Below are 27,573 nucleotides of genomic sequence, written 5' to 3' on the forward strand. Positions count from 1 at the left end.
CCCTTCCTACCTGCCTATTTGTTCTCTTCAAATGTCCTGTAAACCATTAAAAACAATAGAAAACATGGTGATAGGTGTGAAATCAGGGCCCTGTGAAGCCGTCTGATGTGTGCCAAGAAGGAATATAAGACGAGTCGGGTTCTTTCCTGAAAATGGGATTTGGAGAGTGGAAATGTCACATCCGTAATCACTTTCATGTGGTGGAACTGCTGCTACCCACCAGTGAAATAACAGAGCATCTGTTAAAAAATGCAGTTTGGGTTTTGCTTAAATGCAGCAGGTTGCACTCACTTCAAGAAATATTAGACCCTTGTTTCAAAACATGAGTGCAAGTGCTCTGATACCATAAATGTATTAAAAGCAAATGTACGCTCGGCCCAGCTTCAGAGTCCCACGGCTGAACCCTGTTCAGTGCTTGTTTATGTGAATTTGCTCAGGGAGCAGGGCGAGAGTACACAGTGTGCCTGCAGGTATATGGGTTTGTGTTGGGACAGGGTTAGCGGGAGGGAGAGGGAGACCCCTTAGGCAAGCTCTCATAATTGGTGAGAACTCTTTTGGAGATCAATCTGAAAAAAAATCACAGTTAAGGACTGGAAAAAGGAGACGGAAACAACTCTCTCCTAATAACTAAGCAAAGTGTCGGCAATTTTTGTTATACTCTGTCAATGCCACGTCCTGATTTACTTCTGCCAGGTCTGCTACTTTTGAGCATCCAGAGATAGTTGAAGAGTTGCCCCAACGCAGGGTGAAAGAGTCTCCTTTTGCTGTTGTCTCATGCTTTAAACAGCAAAGGCAACTTGGCAGAAGGGGAAATGGTGATTCCAAGGCACTTCCAGGAATTCTTGTACTGCCAGGTGGAAAAATAGGTTAGAGGTGCTGCTGCTGTATCTGGTTCATGCTAATGAAAGAAAATAAACCTTGCATGCAAAGATGAGCTGAAAATGCAAAATTAAGTAGAGCGCTAATTTTATAAAGTCTCCAATTAACTTTGTCCTCCACTTGGAAAAAGTCCTACCAGCTTTGATCTCTAGATCAGTCAGCTAGTGAAGTAAATGTGGTCACTTCTTAAACTAACAGACCGGAGTTTTATATCTTACTCTTGGGATAGTCTTTCCTCCGATCCTGTATTTGACGAGCATCCAAAAAGCTCAGACTTCCCTAACTTGGAAATGCTGTGAGAGGAGAACTTGGGGCTTTCGCTGGGAACCACAAGAATTGTATTTCTGGTAGCTTTGCAGCTAGTTCCAGCCACGTCAGCAAGTAAAGACTTGTCTATATTTTGTTTTTTCCCCTTAAGTTGGGAGTGTGGAATGACCACTTTCCCTTTTTCCTTCTTCTTTTCTTTTTAAAACCCTAAGTTTAGCATTTTCTTTCTGCTCTGGCTGAAAGTTTGGGCCACTTCATATTTCATCCCAGGTGGTTGGCTCTGTTCAAATGTCCTAGTGAGTCCGAGTGATCTTTAACTTAGAATGAACCTCCTATGTTTGGAGGGGAGAAGGGGGAAGTAACCGAGATACCATACCTCACCCTGCATGTTTTGAGCAATTGCAAAGATGTTGGTGGAGCCAGAGTTGTAAAGAGGTCCCTGGGGCAGAATAAAATGTGAGGGAGCTGGTGAGGTAGTCTCAAAGCGTTGCCAACTCTTTGAAACACACATGTGCGTGCATGTGTGCACGTAAGATGTTTTTAATTTTGGAGGGATGAGGGATCTTAAGTAAAGCTGGCTGGATTTTCACCCCATTGATACTACAGTCAGCTCAGATGGCTAAATTTAGTCATTCAGGCTGAACAACCTTGGATCCATCTCTGTCCAGAAACTAATTGTATATCTCTATGGTTGCTGTTGAATCAGCTCTAAGCTGACGAGATAAGGCTACTATAGAACTGCCATATACTGCCTGCAGTCCTGTTCTGGCACCAGGCAGCTGCAGTGGATTTTGTTTTTTAAATTAAGCAAAAAATCTACCTAGGGAGGGGGTCTCTGCTTCCTACTCTAGAAAAAAAACAAAACCAAAAAACCCAGTAAAGGATCATTTATGTAATGGGGCTATTTTACAGGAAGGGACAAAACATAAAAGAATCTTTCAGTCAAAAGCACAGGATCATAACCAAGTATTCTGACTTCAGAGTGATTTTTTTTAAGGGTCCAAGGTCTGCATAAATAGCTTCTATCTTCACCTTCACTCATTACTCTAGTATTAAATCTTTCTAGTGCAGTCTTCAAGCAAAGACCAAAAAGCCCTTTAACTTGGATAAGGAGATAATACATGTCTGTTCCTGAAAAGACTAATAAATGCAGCACTTAAATGTTCAGTCAGTTTGAGATATAGTGGATTATTCCTTCTCTGTCATTTCTAAAAAGAAGTGGAAGTGACATTTTTAAGTCTGCCTGAAACTGGAAATACATGTGAGAAATGCACAGAAGCTGAGATGTGCATAAGGCATTAATGAGGGCAAAGTGGGTTATGATCTTTTCACATCGTTTCCTTGCAAGCCTTCAACTGGGTATCTCTATTAAGTGTGTGGCTTGGCCCCTGAGGGTGTCTTGGAGATTTAGTGGCTCCACTGTGTGTCTCCAGTTTCCTCTGCTGAGGCTTTCACTCTAACTCTGGGTACGCACCAAGAGAACTTGATGTTTCTTGGGTGAGTATGTTATAAAAGAAAACAAACTACATTGGACAGGTCCCAAGCCAGAGAATCTGAGATTGTGCTCACAGAGGAATGACAAACATCAAGACAGGACATCCTCCTTCCTCTTCTTTGAAATAAATACACTTCAAAAATAAAAAGTCTTTGGGATTGTGCATGGGACGCAAGCAGGATGGTGTCCTCCAGGATGCTGCAAACAGCAGCTACTTGCAACCAGCATTAACATGAATGAAGAAAATGTATCACTACTTCACTTTTTGGGCTTCAGCAAAAACTATGAGCACGAATAGGCTTGAGGCTTTCCCTAGCCAGGACCTTGCATCACTTTGTTTCCACTGCTCTTCAGCAGGGCTTATGTACCACATGGCCATGTCACCTTCTCTTACCAGCGACATGTCACAGCATCCTGCCCACATTCCCTCTGGGCTCCCAGCATCACCTCATGCCAGAAGCATTTCTGTCTTGGAGGCAGGGCAGAGGAGCTTGAGCAACTGAGCCCTGCCTGCTTCTAGTGGTTCAGGCAGAGGCTGGTACCCATCACTGAAGAGCTCTCGTGGGCCAGCTAGAAGCTGCCACAACTTGCCATTCATGGCTTTTTGCAAGACTTTCCTGCAGGTTTTGAGCACGGCTTCACTCCGGTGGAAGCAGCCAGGAGGGTCTCCTGGCTTTGATGTAAAGTGCCGCAAGAACTTGTCCTCTCCTGGCAAAATGAAGAGCTTGCTTCTGTGCGTGCCTCTGCTCTAGCTCTAGTCTGGTGACTTCTTTGGCAGTAATTGTGATTAAAGAAAGGCTGCTAATTAGATTCTTCTCGTAGCAGGATTCCCTTAGAATGTGTTGATTCCCTGACAATGTTTCTACTGGAATAATGCAGAGGCTCCAGGGTTACATTTGTAGGAGTTGTGCAAGTGGAGAGAGAGTTGAGGGTTATATTACTCAGATGATGATAACTACTCTTTCCTGAGGGTTATATTACTCAGATGATGATAACTACTCTTTCCTTACTCCCATCTGGCCAAAACAATTATTTTCCCCTTTTCCTGCATGGGAATTCTGCTTTTTGTCAGTGCCACCTGCTTCTCAAGAGCAATTTGGTGTATAGTGTCCAGTTCGAAGAAATCACGTACTGGCTTTATGCTGCACCCTACGTATCAAGGGTTTGCTCTTTGTTTGAGAGAGATGGTGCTCCTCAGGAAGCAGACACTGGTGTCTGCGGTGAGATTCCTGAACAATGGCTTGCAGTCACTTGTGGCCGTGTCTGTTCCAACACAGCATAGCTCTCTGCTTAAGAAAAATTCTCAGGCTCTCTACAACTGCGTCGCACATGGGTTTGTTGCAAACCTGCACTTCAGAGAGCAGCAGAGCATTCGTCCCACCATGGGGACACCACCGCCAGAATCACCCCAAGGGACTAGCACGAGGTCCTGCCTTGCACTCCTTACTCCTATGTTTCCTGGTGCAGAGGCCTTATAAATCCTTACATGTGTGTATCTTAAGTAGCTCGAAGCTGCCAGTATTAACTACTCATTTCTAGAGAGTCCAAATGTCAGCACAGGAGGAGGTAAGTGCGTGCATGACAATGGGGCAGTTTTAGTAGCGGGTGTAGATTTAAACTTCTGAGTGGGTTGTGTAGTGTGAAAAGGGGAAATGCAACGTCTTGGTGTGTTGGGAAATACTCAACCATTGTATTTCTGCCCAAGAAGCAATAGCTGAGATTTGAGTTGCTCCTCTGCAATCTACTAAATGCTCTTCCCCAGGTAGCCTAATGCAGGCGGCAGGTAGGGTTTGTCTGACCGCAGCGGGCTGGAGGTTCAGTTCAACACAACTGTTTTAAACATCTGGGACTCCTAGCCAGAGTGGGAAGTCCTGAAAAGAAGATGGACAGGACTGGTAATCTGGTTCTCCCTGCTCATATAATTGACCTAATTGGTGTGGCCATATATCAAGTGTTGTTTTTAAAAAAACAACAAGTGATCATTTGCAAAGATTAAAAATGTGCCAGTTTTTTTGCATGCTTCTGTCAAAAGCCCATGAGTCTATAACTTGCTGCAGAAGGGAACATCTGTGTCTAATTGATGAAACTCAGCCTTCATAATGGATGAATCAAATGAACTAAGCAGTTTTGTCAGTCGTTCAGTTATGGATTATAAATTAATCAGAGATCTTTCCCTCGGATCTGATTTGCATTTCCTGTCCCTCGTGGGTTTTTTTTCCTGGTCTCAGAACAAGTCTTGAATCTTTTCGGTCTCCCAAGCCATAATAAATGAACAATTCCCTCACTGCCATGACCTTTCAGCCATATTTCTGGAATGCACACATTGCACAAATCCCGCCCTGCCCGGGTTTGGGGATGCAGGGTACCTGTTGGGATTCAGCTAGATATTGCAGCCAACTGGTGGCCACGTGGCTTGTAGAGGAACAAGAGGCATTTGAGTTTGAATCCAAAAATCCTCAGATGTGCACAGAGTCTGCGAGATATTTCTCTCCAAATGATGCCAGATTCAAGGGAAAATGCAGGCAGGAAAGGGAGCCTATCCCGAGAGCGGGGGCGAGGGATTTATGGGGCATGCACTTACCCATTCAGCACTTTGGTGATTAATCCCCCAAGATCCACTGAGCTGATGGCTGCTGCTTTTGGGTGTTAACAAAGTCTTCTGGTAGTAGAGGTGGGGCTGTGAACGCCTCCAAGCGCCTTCTCAGTGTCTGAAAAAAGGCAACTAGATCAGTTCACATATTCCTCAAAATAAAATCTCAGCCCTGGATCATTGCTAATTTAAGGAGGTTTGGGCCGATCTGTAATCCTCCCACATCCAGGAGTACCACCCTGCAATAGCAACAGTTCTGGTGCACATTCTGGCTCTAAAACTGGGTACATATTTCAGTTGAAAAGTTAGGCATTATTTACTGTTTCTTGCTATGCAAGGGTCTTATTTAAAAGTGAGCTCAAATGACTAGCATGGGGCAAAGGCAAGTCTGCACTGATATTCTGGGACGGAGAGAAGGAATATGAGGGAAGTCACAGAAAAGCCCCCTTTGCTCCTTCCAAGTGTAGGAGCAATCCTCTCCCTAAGGAGAGAGGAGCGTATTCCCTGGAAAGCAGCTAGTTTTCTGTGAAATCCAAGTGACAACAAATTGTGTCTGTAATTCTGATGTGAATTAGCAAACGGATCTAAATGTTAGGATCTATATAACATAAATTGGCATAAAGTTTTGCTGTTTTCACCTGGCTTTTTACCATGAATTAGCTAATTGAGACTAAACCCCAAAATTTTACCTCCTAGAGAAAAGATCAGTAAATTTCTATTAATTTATTTTGGCATTACATGCGGTGGGACTCCTAAGGCATCAGACAGAGAATAGTATGTTTTCGGCACATGGATGTGGTTTCTTTTCCACTTGAGACTTCAAGCCATAGTCCAGCCCAGGTGCCTTAAATGAGAAGCCTGTAGTTTATTCCACTATAATTAACATAAACTTCGATTTAAACAACTTTTAAAAGTCAAAGATTGGATTTCAGGTTGAATACAGAATACAATTTCCACCCACGTTGCCTTTTTGGTCCTTTTCTATTGCCATCCTGCCATCCACCCTGAAATCACTCAGAATATGAAAAGCACCTGCTGGAAAACAAAGTTCATGCCTTGCAGAACAGTTCTGGCTTTTTGTTTTTATTTAAGGGTTTCTAACATTTGGCATTGCATTTTTTTTCTTTCCATTTCAATATGAGCCAAGGGGAGGGACTAGGAGGAAAAAAAATCTGGAGTATTTTGATCTTTGTGGCTTTATATGGACTTCATAAGCTTTGTTTGTTCTACTGCCAAGCTTCCTTTGTGTTTAAATAGATAACAGACCAAGACAACTAATCATTTCCAATAAAAAAACCCACCAAACCCAAAGCATTCCCTTTCTTTTCCAATTAATTCTTGTAAACCCATGCTCCTAGACAGGGCTTGTGACCTAAGTACTTCTGACTTATTTTTTCCCCTTTTCAAAAACAATTGCCCAAGGCGCAGAGCAGGGCTTGGTGCTCTCCAAATTTATGAAAGAATCTTGAAAAAAGGCTCTGAGAGTGTCTTTGGGAGAAGGTAGTTGTAAATACGATGTGTGAAAACAGCCTCATGTACCTTTAGAGAAGAAGCAGCGTGGCAGTTAGCGCCGCCACTTACGGACTTCCTTCCTCTTTGGATTCTGCAGGCTATTTATGGAGAAAGAAGAAATAGCAAATTTCTCATGTCGCCAAGTTATGTAAAATGCATGTTGATTGCTAGTTTACTAGTGGGAGCTGGTATCTGCTATCACTATTTTGAGAGGCTTTGCATTTGAAGAAGAGATGATTTACCCAATCAAACCCATCTAGATTTTGCTGCCTATTAAAGTAAATAAGGCAGAATGTCTTTGAAACAGAAGATGAGTTGGATGGATGAATCATGGGTAGTCATCAATGCAAGGTTGGGGTTTTTTTTTACATTAAAAAACGTTTTTGTAATGAAAATAACACAGAGTTCAAGATGCTGTGGTGACACAGTTTTTCTTTAGCTTCTTAAGATTTTTATCACACAACCAGCTGTTTAGGACAACACATTTGTGTGGTCAAAAAGTTGTATGTTAGCCAACAGCACAAATGGATGCTACTATGATCAGTAGTGGAAAGTGAGAATTATATGAATTACTTATCTGGGTTATATTTCTGTGGAGGTTGATCATTCAATATACACTTCCATAGTCTCTAAGACTGTCCGTATTAGACAAATTAATGCTCCAAATGGGAAAGTAGAAGATAGACTTGAACAAGCTTAATAAGTTCCCCTTTCTTGAGGCTATCTTATACCAGTCCCTGAAGGGAAAGTAAAGAGTAGGACCTTCAGTAGGGCTAGCAGACTGCATCACCATCATCTCTGGCAAGATGTAAGCTTGTTTGTTTTATTTCCCAGGTATATTATTCCTGTGGTGCAGTGGTGGAATCGATGGAAAGAGGCCTGATTTTATCACCAGGTTTTCCAAACAACTACTACCCAGGGACGCACTGCGTTTGGCAATTTTTCATTCCCATGAGAACCCATCTTATCTTGGAAATTTTTGACTTTGACATTTTTGAGAGCTCTAGTGAAACTCCAACCCCCTGGGATGGCTTTTCAGCCCCTGCTAAAACAGGAAATAAGGACATGCCTTCTCTTGAGGAAAACCTGGACTTTGCTCTTCGTACTACAAAACCCTCTCTCCAGACCTGGATGTCGAAGGTGGCTCAGAATCTGAGCAGCACAGGAGATCAGTCAAAGGACCTTGCTAGTCACCTGGATGAACTTCCAGGAGCCACCTCAAAAAAAGATGAAGCCAAACAAGCATCTGAAGAAAACCAGTCGAAGCAGATGAAGGAACCCAAAGCAATTATCAAGGCTCAACCAGAAGAACTGCCATTCCCTGTGGCTGGTAGTGCCACAATGCAGAGGCAAAATACCAGTGGCCTGGAAACAGAAGAAGATTTGAAAGGGAAAATTTTGCTTGCCCACCTAGCTGCTGGTGAGAGAGATGAAGTTACGGTAGAGAGCTGGACTCTTCCCACAACGGTATTGCCCGTGGAAATCTCCTCCAGCCCACAGTCAGCAGTGGACGTCTGTCCCCATGACGTATTATATGTTTCCGATCTCATCACGTTTTCCTCTCGCTTCTGTGGACCAAATTCACCTTTAAACAAGACCATGGTCTTTGGTTCACCTCTGGAAATGGTTGAGGTTATCATGGAACTGATCACCACCACAGACCGGGGCCGAGGCTTTGCAATGCTCTTCGAATACAAGAACATCACCGACCCTAACACTGTAGAAGCTGTCAGGCAGGAGAGAAAGGAAAACATGATGATGCTGGCAATTATAACAGGGATCGTCTTCTTCGCACTTGCTTTGCTCTCTGCCCTCTGCGTAGCTTGCAGGTAAGATGATACATATCCGAGCCTTTGAAGCACGTGATATTATCCATACAGGAAAAAGACCAGAAAACAGAGTTACATTTCCTTTCCTCTGCTAATGTTGCTGTCCTTTAAACGTAGTAAAGTGTGTGGATACAGAGGAGATCAATGCCAGTCGCTACTCCTGCCCTAGGCTCCTCAGTTTTCTTTCCTAGTTCTACAGCTCCCGTGCCTCCGATTTATTTTCTTTTTCCTGCAGAAGTACCTGAAGAGTGAGGAATTTCTTGGGCATTGTTTTGTTTCAATGGTAGCAGTGCCTTTGAACCTCAGTTTTGGGACACTAACTGGCCAATGGACAAATGCAGAACAGAAAGATCATCCTTCCCCGAGTCTCCGGAGCAGGCTGAGCTGACAGCCACTGCGTCTTTTCACAGCGATTCCACAGTTTGACTCTAACCATCACTAACGCTCTGCAGAAAAGTAGATAATAACAAAAATATTACCACTTAGAATTAAGATTAAATAATATTTTCCAGTCTGTAGCATGTTTTATCCGAGAGACTGTGCAGACATGTTAATTCCAATGCACTTCATGCGTTAAGCAGTCATCTGCACATCCCTTTGCTAGGGAAGAGCCGAGAGCCATGCTGCAGTACCTGTGATTGTCCCCAAATGTCATCCAAAACGAGACGGTCAAGTGAGCTGATGGTCAGGCTGGGTTGCAGATCCTGATGCTAACTAGTTAAATGGCTAAAACCAGCCAGTGACAAAAGCATACCTCTCCAGCCAATTGCTTTTATTTTATATATTTCTTTTCTCTATATCTATCAGGAGAAAGCTTCTCCACCCCCCAGCATATGTTTGCATTTTTCTTACTAACTCCCTAGTGAAAACGTTTTTGTAGAAACAGTGATTTTTTTTTTTTTTCCTTCCAACAAATTCAAAACAGACCCCAAGCTCCCCAGGTTTTTGTCGAAACAAACAGTATTTTTCAAATGTTTTGACTTCAATAAAAACATCAGGTAAACTGAAACAAATACTGTCCCTTGCAGGGCTCCACTGTGGTGACTGGGTATTAGTAATAGCATTAATTTCCCAGTGGCAGCATGCAACTGGTCCGTCTTCTCTCTTCTTACAACCCCTGCCTCATCTATTGTACATCCTCCAACCCAAAAGGTCTCGGCATTGCCCAGCCACTCCTAGTCATTGAGGTTGGTTTGATAGAGGAACTTTGTTTTCCTTGTCCTTTCGGAGGCTGCATTTCTAGCTCTTGCTGAATAAATACAAAATATAGGCCATCATACTGGGTATAGGAGAACGTGGGCAAGGTGCTGAAGCTTAAATATAATCTCTCTTGCTGTATATAGACACTCCTGCTTTCAGGGTCTGAGCTTTTCGTAGTTGTAAGAGTTAAACTTGCATGTGTTACATCTAACTAACCTTTTTCCTTTTTAAAGAGCTTGCAGAACACTAATTTAGACCACAATTTTTTGCTAGCTCTAAAGGAAAACGTCTGGTGGAAAATGTCTTCCAGATACCAAATACTTTATTTTTATACCCTTGCCAATCCTCAAAAGAGACAGAAACATGCTCCCTTCACCATGGCAGCAATCTGGGCTGATACACATGTCGAGTAGGCTGTTCTTGCTCCGTTACCCCTATTTAATTTCACTCTAACTACCCATGAAGCAGAATATTATTCAAACCAAAAAGTACACCGGCAATCTGAGATTTCACTGGCTGAAGTTTACTCCGCGTAGCCTGTTCAGAAAGTCAGGCCATGCTGCTCACATGCACAATTTGGCTTTTTGCTTATCAGATGTTTTCAAAATAAAGTAATATTCTGCTCTTGCCGACCAACAGAGAAAAAACGGATGCATTTTCCCCTCCCACACACAAATGTTTGTATGTTCTGGTCACTGCAAACACATTCTGCCGGGGGTCCTGTGGCGCAGGACCAGGATTAGACTCACTTCTTTTAACACCGGCATTTATGCCTTTTCATTGCCCTGCGACTCTTTTTTTAAAGGAAGATGTACCTCAGTCAGACTGTATATAAATAGAGACAATCCCTAGTCCTTTAGCCTCCTGAAAGCCCATTTACTATCCCAGCTGCCTATATTCCTTGCATGCTATTCCAGGGAGGCCTTGATTACAGTACCTTATTTCTTGTCAGTCTCAAGGCATTTAAGCGAGATCTGACACATGTGGAAGTGATGCCATGACCTGTGCTGAGTAACCTCACTTGTATTGCACTGGAAGAGTCTTTTTTCCCTCTTTACTGCAGTAGCGGCTTCGAGGATGTTGGTCTCTGGTCCCAGAACCGCTGGTTGGAGCTCGCCTACACTTCCCAGCTGTGGGGTTTTTAATGCAGCTCAGAATAAGCCTGCAGAGGCCATTAAGCACATCTAAACTTCTTGTAGTTTGAGCCCACAAAACTCTATTTTATGCTTTTCGCCTTAAATAAGGGCTTGAAATCAGGTGTCAAATGTGTATTAGCCACAGCCTGTCCTCGCTGCAGAAAATGTCAGGACTGCAAGGGATGGGCTGAGGGGAGAAATGAAGATGCTTTAGCAACGCAGCATGCTCAGAAATGGGACCAGCTCTCTGAGGCATGATAATACTCGCCCTGGCTGGAGCGTGCCATTGCAAAGGACGTTAATAGTAACCTTCAAGCTCTTGGCCTCGTAAACTTGCCTTCCACTTCCTTTTCTCTTCGTGCTTTACTTGTTCCTCTGGTACCAGGTTTAACCGTATTTTTTTTTCCATTTCTATCTGCTGCTTTTGCTCAGCTAAAAGTAGCAGGCTCTGCCTTGCCAGGGGTAGAAATGGTCCGGGATGGGCTTGGCACCTACTGCCGCTCCAATGCACCAAGTCGTCAGCAGTGTCTGCTGGGGCTCATTGCATTCAGCCAGGGCAAAGCTCTCTGGGGAAACTCCAAGTCTCTGCCACACTGCAGCTTTTGTTTGCTGTTTGGCGAAGGAATGAAAGCTTCAGTTGTTAGTTGGCCAATAATTCTAATTACTTTTGGCCATGAGGCCTGGCTCGAGTAATGGGGTATTTTTTATTTTCTTTCCCAAGCCCCAAGAACAACAGATATGTCCACCTTATTTAATTTTAATCCTGTCCAATGCAGTCAGACTTTTGCTCGATGGTTGCAACCCATGGATTGCAACTGCATTTTACATCTGCATAGCCTGCCAACGACCTGTTTCCAATTACAACCCCCTATGTGTACAGCTATTTCATCAAGTCATCCTGTGCTGCCATCTCTTTCCATGCAAGCTGCCCTGCCAGTCACTGCCTGCAGCCTGGGGGAGAAACTTGTCCTTCGTCATATAATGCCTTCCTAGAGAATCCTAGTCACTTCTGGGCTAAAAACAGACCTTTCCTCTGCCATCCTTGTGCTAGGCACAACCCAGAAATCCCTCCCTGCCTGTCGTAGCCGTGTCCTCCATTTCTGTCCCTCTACGCATCAGGCTGGTTTAGTTAGAGAGCTAAGACAGCTAGACCTAGCCGGAGCTGCCTGCACAGGACAATTTTCACAAAGCTTCCAACAGACTTGAATTTTTTGGTTTACTTGAGAAATTTGAAGCAACTTTTTTAAAAAAAAAATTACAACTTCTTTTAAATGATGGAAACCGGTGTATTTGCACGTTGGCTGTTTTATATCCATGAGCTGCGCACTGATCTAAATCGCTGGTCTTCTTGATGGCGAGGTACCGCAGCGTGCCGAGGGAGATGTGGTCCAACTGGAGAATGAGCTAAAGAAAGACTAAGATCCCCAGTCCTGCACACTAGCGCATCTCTCCAGGCACCGTGGCAGCAGCTCTGAATAGAAGGAAAAAAAAATCTCCAGTTTCCACCAAAATTGTTGGCGGAATCTAGAAACTCTTACCCTTGCTGTGTGTTGGTTTTTAACAGTAAATCAAATTGAAATCGGACACTCAATACCCAAAGCGCGATGAGGGAAGAAAAAGTTAAAATGGGGACATTTCAACCAGTTACCATTTTTTAATCCTAATTTAAACTTTGGGAAGAACAGGACTCTTCCTTCTCTTATTCCCCCTTACTCTACCATACTTGTACAGAAAAGTTGTCTTTGCCGAGGGCACCTGGCTCTCCCTTTGGTTCATTTTGCCAAACTGCAGTGTGGATTTCAAGGTAGTTACGGTGCCTGCTAAATATTGTAGAGCACAACATTTATAAAGAATGGCAAGGAAAGGAGCCAAATGGATGTAAGGTATTTCAGTTTCTTAATGCAGAACTTGCTCTGTCTATCCTAGTTTATCACAGCTGTCAGTTGCTGAGACTTTTAAAATGGATATTTCATCTTTTCAGCTTTGTCCCAGAGAATATGAATATCTTATAAGCGGGACAGCTGTATACAAGAATCCGAGGAACACATTTTTATTTGCGTTTCTGAGAACTCCAACATTTTATTTGTTAAGTCATGCTAAAAGTTCAAATAACAAACCCCAAAATGAAACCATCCAGATAACTAACAAGTCTGGGTTGCCAATGCCTGATGTTCAGTGTGGAAGAAATATGTGCTAACTTGCGTTTTCTTAGAGGAGAACATTTCCTTTGTGCTCTTTAATCCCTGGGTGGGAATATTTTAACAAATTTGCTTCTAACATGCCAGTTATTTGAAACAAGAATATTTCATAGGAATATATCAGATTTGATTAAATTTTTGTCATGGGTTTTGGCAGGAAAGAGCTGGGGGGAGGGAAGAGATTAAAAAAATGAATGCAATGTGGAGAAAGCAGGGAATTACACATAGTTCTCTCACCATCTACCTGGATGCCTTGACCCCTGCGCTAATTCATTATTTTGGGGCATGTTTTGCCAGGTCACTCCTGCTGAAATGGTTCTGGTGCCCAATAAGAGCTTCTGGTGTGTGTGGGAGAAATATTTACATACACATTTTCCACTCTGAACTATTTCCTACTTGGTTTGATCTTGCTTGATAGGCAACACCATTCCTACTTGGAAGCCCTTCCCTGCTCCCGCTTCCTGAATCAGTGCATTAAGGAAGAGCCTTCCCTGCTTTAGCCCCGCGTTCCCCCGAGAAGCCCAAGCGGTGGCCGATGCCGTTGTGCCTCCTGGAGTAAGAGCTATCCATCTGTACCTCTTCTGGATTAAATTCTCAAGTGCCAACTCACTCTCCTCTTTTTCTGTAGTCTTCTCTGTATTCACTGGGAATAGCGCTGGGGCGCGTCATGGGTTTTTTTCTCCCTCAATTCACTTGTCAGTCAAGAAGCATTTTTTAAGAGATCCAATGATACGGTGAAGGAATGAAACCCACCGTGCCCGAGTCAGAGCAGACACCGGCTCCCGGCCAGCCTCATCAGGTGGCCTCTGAGTCCCCATTCTTAAAAACAAACAGTAATGAAATGGTGACTGACAACTTGAAATCTTGGCTTCGACACATCACTACCAAAAAAAAACTTGTATGGAGGAGATTAAATGCCTTAAAGCAAACCAACCCCTCCAACAAGCAGAGGAAAACCGCCAGCCAACAGCACAGATAGTAGGGAAAACAGTAACCTGGGTCCCATGCTACCTGGTCGGTGCCTTAGTGCTCCCGTGTGTCTCTGCACTGTCCCGTGGAGAACTGCTCTACACAAAGACAAAATACACTCGCTTCAGTCATTATCGCGTTCGTTACTGCCAGCCTTTCTCTGTGACATCTTCACGTCTTGTTCATCCAAAAGTAAATGACTTTTGTTATTTGTTATTAGTTGTTTCATAATCTCAGTTTCAGTAAAAATGTGAAAAAAAAATGGTTAAGAACGTGCTTTTGGCTCCCTTCAGCCAAGAGGCATGTTTACCCAGTAATCATCTGCCATAGCGCTGTCTTTTAATAAAACGTTCATACAAATGAACCACATCTATGCTCTCTGCTTGCTAAATGCGATCCAGCACGCAATTCTGGCTATGCAGATGATACACTCTGGCTAACAGGATAAGAACGATGTCGCTGCCCAGACCAAAGGCAGGATTTCAGTCCCGCTATTTAGTTACTGACGTGAAAGAGCGGCCGGCGGGGGGGAGCCTGGTGGGACTTGGCAGAGGTCTGAACTCTGTTCCTGCTTTTGCAGTGATCATGGGAAGAAGACAACAGGTCCTTCCCTTCTTCAGCTGACTTTCCACTACATGAACCTATCATTTTCTCCCCTGGCCTACAGGCCTTGTTGCCCTAAGTCTTGGCAAGTATTTTGGATGCTCCTGTAGGCAGGAGAGCTCATAACCTGCCGGGTCCTCCTCGCAGGATGAGCACAGCTGGGACCTTCCCTTCTGTGGATCTTTAACTCACTCGTGGGCTTGTTGTTGTTGTTGCTGTCTCTCCTTTTCAGGCAGAGAACGTGCCCCAAAAGGAGCTCATCCAACGCATGCAGTGACCAGGAGGTTAGTGCTAATGGCTTCAGCAATTTCTGTTTCTCTCTTTCATATTGGCTGTTGCACTGTTTATCTGACGATGTTTACTGGGGCATGTTCTGAGTTGTAGAACGGGATCCAGAACTCCGCCGTCGATATCAATGAGCTCCAGCTGGTGGTGCCAAGTCGGGAGAATGAAAACAACAACCACTCTGTCAGCCGGGAGCAGGCGGGTAAGCGCGGGGCAGCGGCGGGAGCAGGTCAGGGCACCCCGTAGCCCCTGGCCAGTTAATCAGATCGTTTCTTCTTGCAGTCCTCGCTGTCTCGCCCGTGCACAGCTGGAGAGCCACTTCATAGCAGAAAGCCTTTGTTGTGGGAACTGTTCCTTGCTGCTCTCCCCCCTCGCTGGTAGGGTAATTCCCCTGGCAAGGAGCACGCGCAAGCACAGCTCCAGGACGCTGCCAACAAAAGCTGTCATAGCACATGGCATTGCAGAGACACTGGGTTAGCAGAGCAAACGTGTCAGGTTCAGGCTGCTACAAACAACTTATAAAGATCCATAAATTGTGGAAGAGTTTCACCTGCCCTGTGCTTAACCTTGTCTGGAAAGGATGGGTTTTACAATGCTTGCATTGGCTTTGGACAACTTTGACTCCTGGAGCTAACTTTTTCTGAAGGGCTTTATGGATGACACTGCTTTAGATGACATTTACTTCACAGTGTGTTTCGAGAACAAAAGACTCCCAGCCGAGCTGCAGATAATGTCACTTGCTGCAATTTTGAGTCACAACACATGAATTGTATCAGTGCCCCTTTTGGGTGGTGAAGGCCAACAGGGAGCCACTTCATGTTGTGTTGCTACACGCCATCAGTTTCCCACTAAACCGTCAGCCATTACACACAGCTCTCACTAGGGTATCTTCCTAAAAAGCTAATTCTGTGCTCCCAACCATGACAGTTTCCCATCTCCTTCTTTAGAAAAGTCATCAAGGAGGTTGTGGCCAGAGCTCTCCTGGCCTGGACCGGATGGACAGGCCTTGGGGACACACGGACGCACAGACCCCTGTAGCAGTCCCCGCAGCATAAGGCTGCCTGTAGGAGCAGCATCACTAGGGTTTAAGCAAAAAGCACAGCTCCCAATATTAACAGGGATGAGTAAATACAAATAAAGAATGAGTTGAGCAAATCTGCAAATTTCTGATCTGCAGCCCAACCTTGTGTGTTTAGTAGGAGGGATTTCAGTTTGGGTCTGCCTTTATTAGAAAGCTGACCCAAGGGTGTTCCTCTCCTCCCCTTTTGTTTTGTTTTTAAAAGCTCGCAGTTTCAGGAGAGCAAACTCTTGGCTTAAATTTTGTCTGGGGAGAGAGGGAGGAGGGTTTGTCATGGAGGAGTTGGGAACAGATGTTTTGGACTCTCGCAAGCGGTCTTTATTGATTTTCTTCTTTTCTCAGTCACTTCCTGCGGAGGCAGCACAGAACGGTCTCCTCAGGACACTGACCCCGATGTGCCCTCCTCCACATCCGCAGTGACCACCGAGACTGGGAGCGATGAAGTGTTTATTATTTCTGCTGGACCTGGGGCCAGTGGGCTGAGCTTTACCACTTACAGAATACAGGTAGAAATGCTCTCCGGCATCTCTAGCAAGCCACGGGATGTCCCTCTCGGACAGCACTTGTCCTATCTGTCCATTTATGCTTACTGCCCACTTTGCAAGAAAGGTAGTGACGGAGCCAGGCAGGTCTCCTAACCCTGGAGCTGAGCTGCCATCAAATGTGGACTGTGATCCCCCGAGCCAGTATCTTCCCAGCTTTGAGAAGAGCAAGTGCAGAAGTCTACCTGGGATCCTATAGGCGATACTGCAGAGGTCTGCCAGCAGGCGGTAGGACCAGGCCTCAGAAATAGGTCAACTGGCAAAGATGATGTTCCATTAAAAACATCACTTGTAGCAACTGAAGGAGTTGGGAGTCAGACCTGCTCCTGCCCACCACTACCAAGCGGTCAGGAAAGTTACTCAGCTCCTCAGCTTGTCAGAAAGCTATTTAACTGTCTCCCCGGGCTGATGTGAAAATTAACAGTGCGTGCTCCAAAAACCCAAGTGCTTCAAGTGAAAGCACTGGGGTCCTTTCAAATATACACACAGAAACCTGAATCAGTTCAGGAAGTTCTCTCTTATTTTAGCTCTTTCCCCTGCACTCCTGCTCAATTATTTGTTTAGAAACAGATGAGAGCTCAGAAGTCTGGGGTCTGGCTGCCACAACCTTGAGCGTAGTGCCTGCAGAGCACATCCATTTCAGCTCTGTCTTAAAGCCTTTCCCAGGTCAAGACTCTCCTCTCTCTTTTCCCCACAAGAGGAGAAACAACCAGTGCGAGGGACTCGCGCACCCCAGGACAGTCTGGGTAATACTTCTGTCACAGTTTACGAAAAAACCGCATTCCGTATCCCTGCACTTGATGAGGAAATTAGCCAGGAGGCCAGGCTGGTCAGGATTTTCTGACGCTAGTGTAAGACACGTGCTAAGCTTTTCCTCCAGTCGGCCACACTGATTAACAAAAAGAAGGAAAAAAAGGGAAAACAGCTCTTGCCCAAACACGTTACCTTCTGCGGAGCAGAGCACTGTGAGCTGTACCCCTGCCTGGACTGGGCACCCTTGAACACCTGCACTCCTTGGTTCTTTCCAGTGGAGAGAGCTTCACCTGGTGGCAGTCACATACAAATACAGCTTCTAGACAGGGGGGAAACCCATTTTCCTTCCTCTTTTCCCCACTCTCGTCAGAATGAACAAATAGAGTTAAAGAAAAACATTTCTGTTCTTCCACTCTTTCTGCAAGCAATCTATCAGAGGAGATTTTTATATATATATATATAAAAAACCAACTTAGTGTTAAAACAGTTCTAAGTGAAGGTAACCCAAAGGATTAAAGTGATTTACCGTATTATAAACTCAGAAGGCATCTCCTTCTTGGTGACTTCCACACTGCACACGAGTGAGTCAGTGCTCTCAACCAAACCCCTTAAGGAACAGAAAACCTACCCAGGAAGGGTGAAAGGGCCTCTTTAAAAGCACTGGGTTGTTCCCCACAGCTGAAGACTGTCCTCTCCGAGGGGGTGGAGATGGAGCACAGCAGGCTAATTACAAACCTGCGCTCAAACGGGGCCTCTTCAGGCTGCTTGAGTTACTCAGGGTTACTGGATGTTAGAAAGAAACGTGTTTACAGTTTAATTTCTATATGTGTATTTTTAGAGTGTAAAATGCAGCTGGCCAGCCAGTCCTGACCTGAGCCTCCGAGCCCGGCGGGGGGGTTTGGTGGGTAGCTTTGTGGCCCAGCACTAGGCAAGTAGGACGAGTTACCCGCTGGAGCGCAGCCGCTTTCTTGGCAGGAGGGATGAAGTTACCCTCCTGTGAAAAGACGTGTGAAATCCTGAGCCTTTACGGTACAGTAAATAACACCGTCAGACTCGCCTCACCCAGACTAGACAAAGCAAGCTATAAGAAGCTTTCATTAAAAAAATCATCCTGATCTTTTTACTGAGAAATGGTGGCTGGCCACTTGGTCTTGTGCCCCCCAGTAAGTGTGAGCCTCAGCTCTGCTGGGCAGGAGCCAGTGACAAACTGGCTTTTGCTTTTGAGCTTTTAAAAGCCCTTTGAAGAAATCAATCTGAGGAGACGGAGGGCAGGGTGGCTTTCAGATGCCTTCTGAGGTGTCCTCCAGGAGGGTCAGGGCTTTTAAGTCCCATTTGATTTAAGTCATCATTCAGCCTTTGGCTAACTTCTTATAACTATGACCTGACTTCTATTCAGACATTACAAGTTTCAGATGCTAAGGTTTGAGTGAAGAGTATTATCATGGAGGTGTAAGAAACATTTTTTGCTAAAACGTTTTCAAAAATCTAGAAAATACATTATTCATCTTCATAGTTACTTCCAGTATATCTATCTCAAAACCAGTGGCTAGCTTTTACACCGGTTTGGAGGTACTTATTATAATATTAGAATAATAAATCCTAAGACAGCCTGAAGAGGCTTCTGAGGAGAAGACAGCTGGCTTATAAATTTATAAATAAAGATTGTTACTTTAATCAAATCTGAGACTAAGAGCTTAATATTGAAACAAACTTATCCAGAGCCTGAAGCCTCTCCCAGCTTCCTACCAAGATTTTTTTTTCTGCTGTAGTAGCTAATTTCTTGCCTCTCTGCCCATCCATTTCCAATATGACATTTTAACTAAATAGTTTCTTTGATTTGCAGAAACTTGAGAGATTTGGTTTCTCAGAAATAACAAATGACAAGTTTCTGGTTTCTCAGGACTTGTAAATCCAGGACACCGTGGGATTTATTTCAGACCCTCTTTAAGGACTATGTAAACTCTGGGAATGTGGATTTTGCATTCCTCTCATGACAACCATATCCGCACAGCTGAAAATTAAAAATACATATAGAGTTGTGGAACAGGAGGCTTATATAAATAACAGGTGAAGTATTAGTAAGAATGAAAGGAGATTCATAGGACAGTCAGGGATTCTTTAACTTTTCTGGCTCTAAACCTACATCAATATTAAGGACAAAAATTGTGATTTCAAATGCAACATCAGAACGTACAAAGTAAATATGGAAGAGATCTTTAGAAGTCGTCTATAGTTCATTCCCATGTCAGATCAACTCTGCTTATACACAGAGCTGGCGACAATGGTTTAATGTGGTCTCACCTTCTGATGATGCCAATTTTACACCTCTCTGGACGTCTTGTTCTACTGCTAAAGCACATTTTCCACCTGAAAAGCATTTCTTACGTGAAATGAAAATCTCCTTGGCTCCAATCTGGGTCTCGTGCTTCTTGTTCTATTCACCATAGACACTGAGAACAGATTATTCCCTTTCTCTTTGTTTTTAATTCTTTTTATTTTCTTAATTCTTCCCTAACATAGGATAAAGAGCACCAATTACTTCAGTCCTCCTCCTGAATCATCATTTTTGAGACTTCTGATTCTCTCGTTGCTTGCTTCTGGATTTCTTTCAGCGGGCCCCATCCCCCTTGAAGATTTGTTTCCCCAGACGGACACATCTGGAGCCTTCCGAGAGCCAAGCAGAGTGGAAGAATTGTTTTACACAGTGAAGTTTACTACTCTGATCTGTCGGATAACTCCAGTAAAATAAAGCTGTAGATACTTCATGTTAGTTGGTTAGTGAGAGGGGTAGGACTTTATGTCGTACGTAACTGAGATTTCCCAATTCAGTGTTAAACTGAAACTGGGGAAGCGAGGTAAAACCTTCATCCCGGGAAGCCAGCGAAGCTCGGGCAGCAGGCTGGAAGAGCAAGGAGAAGTTGCGTTCCTGTGTCTTGTCCTGAGAAGAGAACCACTGAAGAAATCAGTCTCTTGCACTAGCAGCGTATTTTCCAAGTGTTTTAAAAACCTTTTGATGAAAGATGCTGTAAACGATCTTTATTTACTCTTTTCAGGACAAAAACCTCAAAAGAAGTGTCACAAGCCCAGCCTCTGTGTCTGACTGGCTGACTTCTAATCACACGGCTGCCGGAGCAGACGCTGTTGAGAAGGGGAACGTCCAGCTGGAAAATCCCTGTCCCAGACAACGCACATGGAGTGCCCGCACTTTCCACGACTTGCTGGCTCCGATACCACAGCTACAGAAAAAATGGTGTAGCTGGACCACCAACAGTCCCTTCACAAAGCTGGTTGACAACAGTGTAAGTCTTGCAAGGAGGGGGGGGACGTGGTGGTGGGGGGTCTGTGCCCCAGTATCCCCAGCTGCTCGTTGGTGGGAGACGTTTTCCCTTGGCCGGCTGCTTTGCCTTTCCAACCTGCAACGCGATACATATTTCCGTCCATCTTGCTTGGTGTATGGGATAGTCTTTTGCCTAACTATATTGTAATTTATTCAGGCTTCCCTGAAGTGCTGAGATGCTGTATTTCCCAGCAGTTAGCACCTGGTTAAGAAATGATCCCCAGTCCAGAAAAGCATTAAAAAATGCCCTCAGACTGGATTATCTCATTGAATGTTCTGACGTACCTTTTTTCCCCTGGATATGCCTTCAATTTATTTTAATTGATGTATTATTATTGCCTTGCGAGGAATCCGTAGGTGTGGGAGGGATATCTAGGTCTCACTGACTGTAATCATCAAACCAACAGCTTGTTACAAAGCTAATGGAGGATGTTTCTTCTTTTTTAAGGTAATAACATAGGTTTTTGCTAGAGAATCATCTAACCTCTAACACAACCAGGAGTTTTAACTTTTAGTTCCCTTGGGATCAAAGTTAGCTTTGATAGCTGCTTTTCATGGCATGTCTACTAATTTATTATTATTTTGTGCAGGGTTTTCCTACAGCTGCAAGATCCCAAGGTGTCCCAACCAGAAAGGTAATCTCAGCCACTGAGATAGAGGGAGCATCAGAGACGGTTTACTCTGATTCATCTGTCAGTAATGCCTCATACCCCCTCACTCTGTCTGCACAAAGGCAGCGGAAGCTGAGCTCCTGCAATTTGAAGAAATCCAGGTTTGGGAACCCTTATTTTGGATTTTTAGCCAGTTCCCCTGACAGCAAACATGTGAGGTCCTTGGATCCCTCAAGACATCTAGGGACAGCATCTCCAGTTAACAGCCAAAGCCCCAAAAATCTTCTAGAGAGCTCCAACCCACTGAAAATCAACTTGGTCAATGGTTCGAAAACAAAGGAGCTTATGGTTGAAACAGATAAAAACAAACCGGTTTTTGTTATTTCTGAAGAAGGGGATGATCAGCAGCCTCTGGTCCTAGCAGAACATCTTAGTCAATGTGGAGATCATCTGTCGGAGCAAAATGCTGTGTATGCTCCAGCTGTGCCAGATACACAGCCGGTGGTTCTGACTGGTGAGGGGAACAGTTCTGCCAGCTTCACGTCAAATCTTCCCCTTTGGGCAAAATCCCCTGGTTTATACAAAGGTCACGTGAGGGCCCCTAGCTCTTCCAGGGACCAGCAGAGCTTGTCAGTTGTAGATGCTAATACTACTGAGACCTCACAGAACTGTGATACCCTAGCTGCTCCTACGCTATGCCAAGCTTCAGTCCAGTGATGCCCTCAGACAGACTGAAATACCAGTTCACAAGAACAGAGGCAACAGGGACGTGATCAGAGTGGACGCTGTGCCAAGTAGTTGAGCGTGGCAGTCATAGATGGATGCAACTTTGTTGAGCGGTTTTTGCTTCCCACCCGTTGGGATTGAGATTACGAGGATACATACCATAGCACAGCACAGATGCCATCTTCCCTTATGCTCACTAACCCCATCTCTCTTCTTCTGCGTGAAATTTTGATGTGGTTTATACAAGAAAGCATCCTCTGGAAAAGCACTTCAGACTGCAGAACGCCTTTTCTGGAATGAGAAATGAAAGTCATCTGAGATGGTTACCTCGTGGTTTATATCTGAAACGTCAGTCAGGCCTCTGTCACTGTGGTATCGCTTGAGTCTTTCTGTTGAGTGTTCATAGCTATGCCTGTACAATCCGAGCCTTGCCAAGCCAAGGGTAAGAATTCAATCGTGCATGTTTGCGTACAGTTTTGTAAACTTAATTTTAAGCATTTCATAACTTCTGCACTCTTAGCACAAAGTTTACCGAGCATTAGCCTCTCTAATATTAAAGACCATGATTATCTCATATCCTAACTCTTTAGAAAAGTGTACAGACAAGCCGAGCAACCCAATACTGGACGCTAGTTCTATAAAAGTCTGATGTAGCTTTAGCTTTGTTAGGTCTACATAGGCTTAAAACACCTCAGGCCACTACATTTTTAAGTGACTCCTCATGGCAACAGGAGCATGTGTACAAAACACTGAAATACTAGGAACAGTCTTCAGCATCCAACACTGGGATATTTGCAGCTGCTCTGATCCTATATCCACCAGCTATTTATTGCTGGTAACGCACATTGACTAGAGAACTATTTCCCTTCCTTTAGCAGGCAAGACTTAAAAGATAAAATTAAGTGGGGCAAACGTTGAGTGCTGCCTTTCTTTCGAAATGAACTAAGTGGCTGTGCCTCCCCGATTACAAATCCAGGGCATTCAATGGAACACTGAACCAAAGGGAAGCCTGCTAGTCCTATTGCCTTTAATAACCCCATCAGTATTTTAATTGCCCCCTGGTGATATTTTCCTATCTTCGCAAGAGACGCCTGCATGTTCAGCCCATAACTTCGAATTATTTTGCTTTCTTAAATGTAAGAAATTCCCTAAGAAGCTGTATTTTGCAGCTGACACAGCACATTGTTTCAAAGCAATAGTATGTCATGAAACAGGTGTCAGAAAGAAAGCTTCCGTACAAGTCTTCCCCTATATTAGCTACAGCGTGCATCGTTATCTTAATCCTTCTATGTGAAGGCATTTAAGTCTGATTCCTGAAATATTTAACTGAATTATTTATGATTTCACCTGCTATTACAGCTTCCATTTGCCACCTATTAATGTCTGAGATATGCAACACAAGATTGTAGGGTTTGCCTTATATTTTGTGTGTGTGTTTACGTGTCTACGTAGGCATAGAAGCCTTGCATCTGGTAGCAGTGGAGGCAAAAACATATATGCCCTTTAGCAGTTGACTCAAACATGAACAGCAAACAAGTCTCCGCATTTGTTCTTACCAGACTGCGTTGAGCAGTTTTGAAGCACAAAAGTCTGGCTCCAAGCTGCGGGTTTTTTTGTTGTTGGTTTTTTTGTCGTTGCTGTTGTTTCTTTTTTTTTTAAATTAATGCTACACGATTCAAAGGGAAGAGTTAATATATTTATGATTTAAGAAAATATTTAGAAGTCTTCAGTACTCTAATAATAATACTTCCACTGCATTAAATTCATATCCATTGTAATTCAGAGTTAATGTTCTATTACTTATTACATTTCTAAAGATCGAAGTACTAAAATCTACTTTTGAAAAGTACTTGTGTTCAGTTATTGACAATAGCTACATTTGAAGAGCTGGAAAAAGTGGCTTTTTCAATAAAAGCGTGTTTAACTCCTCATTTCTACAATGTCATGACGCTTATTTTGCTGAAAGAATAAGTTGTACGGGCATTGCCTCAGAGCACCAGTACGTGGCGTGGTGCGCACCAGTACAGCAACCTCCCTAGCAGCTGCTGCAACGGGAAGAGCACAAAAGCTGCTGCATCCTTCAGTCAGCAAACACCCCGGGATTAGGTCCTGTCTGATTTCTCTCAGTAACCTCGCGAGATAAGGAGGTGGTTGTTTCCACGTCCTCTACTACCTGTCTGTGTCCCCAAGAACAGATTTTTCTAAACCTGTGAAACTGGTGCCAGAGGCTGGTTTCTGTGGCCGTTTGGATTTCCTTTCCTACACTGCTTATCTTAACACCGTGTACCTCTTCCATCATTGCCTGCTGTAGCAGCATATGGCCAATTATACATGGACACTAAATCAGATATCACGTGTTCAGCATGGACTACATACACATATACGTCGAGAGAGGCCCTCCTCTTGAAGGATATGCAATATTGAACGATGCTGCTTATTCTCGGCACAGATGTGGCTCATATACCAAATTCAAAGGTGACGTCTTCCGCCGCTGGAAGATACTGAAGCCTGAGGCCTAGCTGGTGCATGCCGCCGGTACACAAAGACCATCCCCTCGCTCTTGGTCAGCCCCGAAGAGCCAGGAGTACAACATGTGGGAGACTTAAGCTTAAGTTCCTGACTTGCCTTTTGAAGTTCCTATTTTTTTTTTTAGGCAGATCACTAAAATGAACTGCTAAAGAGGTATTTGTGTTTTATTTTGTACCTTCGAAGAATCTATAAAATATTTTCTTCCTCTTTCAGCTAAAGGAAATGTTTTGAAATTCTCCTCCTCTTTCCCCCTCCCCCAGGAACAGAAACAGCTTCCACCCATACTCTTCAAAAAAGTCATAGCGCAAATTTAAGAAATTCTGAAAGTTGCGGGTGGAATAAAGTGCTCTAATACTCTCAGCTGTAAATATTGACTAGGTCTGGTTTTTAAATAGTATCACTTACGGCGTTTATTTTGTTCCTAACAAATAGCTATATTACTTCGGAGAGCTATGCTGCCGCTTTTTAATGACAGAAGACCTCACAGCTCATGCATGGGCTCGGGCTTCAGTTTTACCTTTGTGGTAATGCAGTTTACTCTGCTAGTTTGCATACTGTAACTAAGCAGCAAATGAGATAAGCATGCTAAACACTTGCTGAAGAGGAGGAAAATAATTTCAATCACAATCGCATGGGAAAAAATGTCCAAATATGTTATGGAGCTAACAAGCAGAAGGAGTATTCTTTTCAGTAAAACTGGATTTGAATAATGTTCACTTTTTTTTTAATAATTATTCTGGAAGATACTAGGCAATCCCTCTAGCCAATGTGTTAGGTAGATGAATAGGACAAAAATACGTGGGCATTCCCTATTTTTTCATTGTTGAAACAGAGCTTCAAAAGGAAAGCTTGAAGCTATACAAGCTGACAAGCATCCTGTGTGCTAGGTTTCTTACTGTCAGGTAGTTAAAATGGTTGAGAACGGGAAAACAATCCAAAAGATTTAACATGCAGCTAATGCATCCTAGCTGAGGATTCAGAGTAGCATTCAGCAAGAAAAATCCATTTACAACTTTTCTTAGCAGAAACATGAACTGAGGTTTCCTTTCAGAAATCTAACTTTTCTTTAAGAGCAGTTGGGTACAGAGCATCCTACATATAACTGTTTGGGTTGGGTTTGGGTTTTTTTTTTTCCCCAAGAGAAAGGCACATGAGCCACAACAAAACACATTTGACTCAAATAGTCCACTCAGTTACTAGATTTTATTCTAAACAATTAAAGATTAATTTGGCTTGCAAGGAAAAAAAAAGGTAAGTCCTAAGCCAACACTTACCTAACGAAAGCAAGCAACTGAAACTCAGCAGCACTGAAAAGAATACCCAACAGAGACCAAATATAGCTTCAACATATATTCATGGTCTGTCTAGAAATGTCTTTGATGTTAAACCTCATATGGCACACTTAGCATTTTTTATAATTCATTTCCTATGGAAACTAATGAGCTTAAGGGTGAAATTACCTCATTGAAAGTCAAAATGGTGAAGTGTGAAGAAAAGAAGGATGACCTGAAAAGCAGATTTAGAAGCAATCTTTGCATATTAAGCATTGCTGTGGGAAATAGTATAATTAGTTTTCTTCAGAAGTTATTCCTTGGAATTGTGTAAGTGGTATTTCAGCTCCCAAACATCATGCAGAAAGAATTTTAGATAAAATAGGTGGAAAAAATGCAAAATGCCCACACATTCTTTTTAAAATCAAGAGATCTTTTTCCTAACTTCCAGTAACACAGTGACTGTTGGTTTATTTTTAGAGGGCAGACTGTACAAAAAAAGGCCCCCTTCCAGCAGAAATTTCTAAGAGGCCATAAGAAACCAGATTTTCAAAGCATAATTTAGAATTGAGCGTTCTCCTCTCAACGCCTAACTCCTTTTACTTGAATTAACTTACTTCCCTAAGCTCTTGCTGTAGGCTAAGCCATCTGCACTACACAGTTCTACTGAAGACTAGAAATTGATACAAAATGGATGAATTTTGTTTGCAGAATGAATGAGCTAATGATTGATCTTTGAATGTCAAACACCAAGATTTTTCTATTAAATTCAAGGAAAACAGTGTCAGAGCTTAAACACAAATTTACACAGTTGTTGATTCAAATACTTGAGAGACACTGCGGGCTCTCAGATTAACAGGCTGTTGAGATTAGTATGTTGTCAGCTATCGCAGCTGCAAAGGGCCATATATCGTATTCTCTTTCTCACAATCATGCTACCATTATTCTTTAGGGAGGAAGTGCTCGGAAGAGCTTATGCTGTGCCAGAACTGATCACTTGATGGGGCATAAATCCAAAATCAGCAGCTTCCTCAAACTAAGTTAGTTACAAGTCATTTGTTGACATAATGGAGTATAAAACACTTAAATCCACCAATGCAACCGCAGGGCAAGCCAAAACCATTGCAAGTTTTAAGGTCTATCAGCTTGTCTTTACGGTCTACAGAACAACACAGCATTTTCACTTTTACATTACTTAACCTGAGTTTGAATTTCTCTTAAATTTAGTCTGAAGAACAAATGACAGCTGGTTTAAGGACAGCAACATAGATTAGCTACAACATTAAAGGATATCCAGCTTCAAGTATGGGAATGGCAGCAGCGCAAAAATCCTAGGATGCTAAACTGCAATTTGAAGCTTAACAACCCTGGCATCATTGTCTGCCACTTCAGACAGTACGGGGCACAGATAAGTCCTCCTATTTACTCATAAAGGGAAAAGTTCTATTCAGAAAAAGTTCTATTAATAGTAGCCGTTTGAAATCTTATCTTTTATACAAATTAGATCATTGTAAAGATGAACACAATACAGCAATCATTTTCTCTAGCCTGCTGTTAAATCAATAGTGGTATAATGCTTGTCACTTCAGTGCTTATGGTGTTGCAAGAAATTAGAATAGTACCCACTTATTTAAAAGTAGTAAACTTTTTTATTTACTGGCATCTTGAAGTCATCTTGTTGACAAAAATGAATTCTATTTAATAGTTTTTCGCTTGTATCATTTGTTATAAATCCTGTAGAGATATTAATGATCCTTTGTGAC

The 27,573-nt window shown here is 43.2% G+C and overlaps 1 protein-coding gene and 1 long non-coding RNA gene across 3 annotated transcripts; one reads left to right on the forward strand and one right to left on the reverse strand.

The window, feature by feature from the left end:
• Nucleotides 1-774: 774 nt before the first annotated feature.
• Nucleotides 775-8,649, reverse strand: LOC142090340 (uncharacterized). Of its 2 annotated transcripts, none has more exons than XR_012676502.1 (3): nucleotides 8,154-8,649; nucleotides 5,223-5,349; nucleotides 775-847 (listed from the first exon to the last, which is right to left on the reverse strand). It is a non-coding gene; the product is annotated as an uncharacterized LOC142090340 (long non-coding RNA). The 2 variants fall into 2 exon arrangements; XR_012676503.1 differs by lacking the exon at nucleotides 8,154-8,649 and adding an exon at nucleotides 6,771-6,844.
• A 5,879-nt stretch (nucleotides 8,650-14,528) lies between these two features.
• LOC142090385 (uncharacterized) lies at nucleotides 14,529-26,346 on the forward strand. Its single transcript, XM_075168167.1, has 5 exons — nucleotides 14,529-14,612; nucleotides 15,063-15,165; nucleotides 16,384-16,547; nucleotides 20,390-20,635; nucleotides 21,264-26,346. Exons 1-5 carry the CDS (start codon nucleotides 14,529-14,531, stop codon nucleotides 21,999-22,001), a joined length of 1,335 nt encoding a protein of 444 aa, XP_075024268.1. The 3' UTR covers nucleotides 22,002-26,346.
• Nucleotides 26,347-27,573: the final 1,227 nt, after the last annotated feature.

Source organism: Calonectris borealis, chromosome 18 (assembly GCF_964195595.1).
Source record: "Calonectris borealis chromosome 18, bCalBor7.hap1.2, whole genome shotgun sequence".
NCBI lineage: Eukaryota > Metazoa > Chordata > Aves > Procellariiformes > Procellariidae > Calonectris > Calonectris borealis.

Bases quoted from the DNA above. Each gene is read 5' to 3' on its own strand.
- LOC142090385 (XM_075168167.1), top strand. From the start codon at position 14,529: ATGTCGCTGCCCAGACCAAAGGCAGGATTTCAGTCCCGCTATTTAGTT. The intron at 14,613-15,062 runs GTGGGACTTGGC...TCTGAGTTGTAG, and splicing joins GGCCGGCGGGGGGGAGCCTG to AACGGGATCCAGAACTCCGC. The intron at 16,548-20,389 runs GTAGAAATGCTC...TACTCTTTTCAG, and splicing joins TTACCACTTACAGAATACAG to GACAAAAACCTCAAAAGAAG.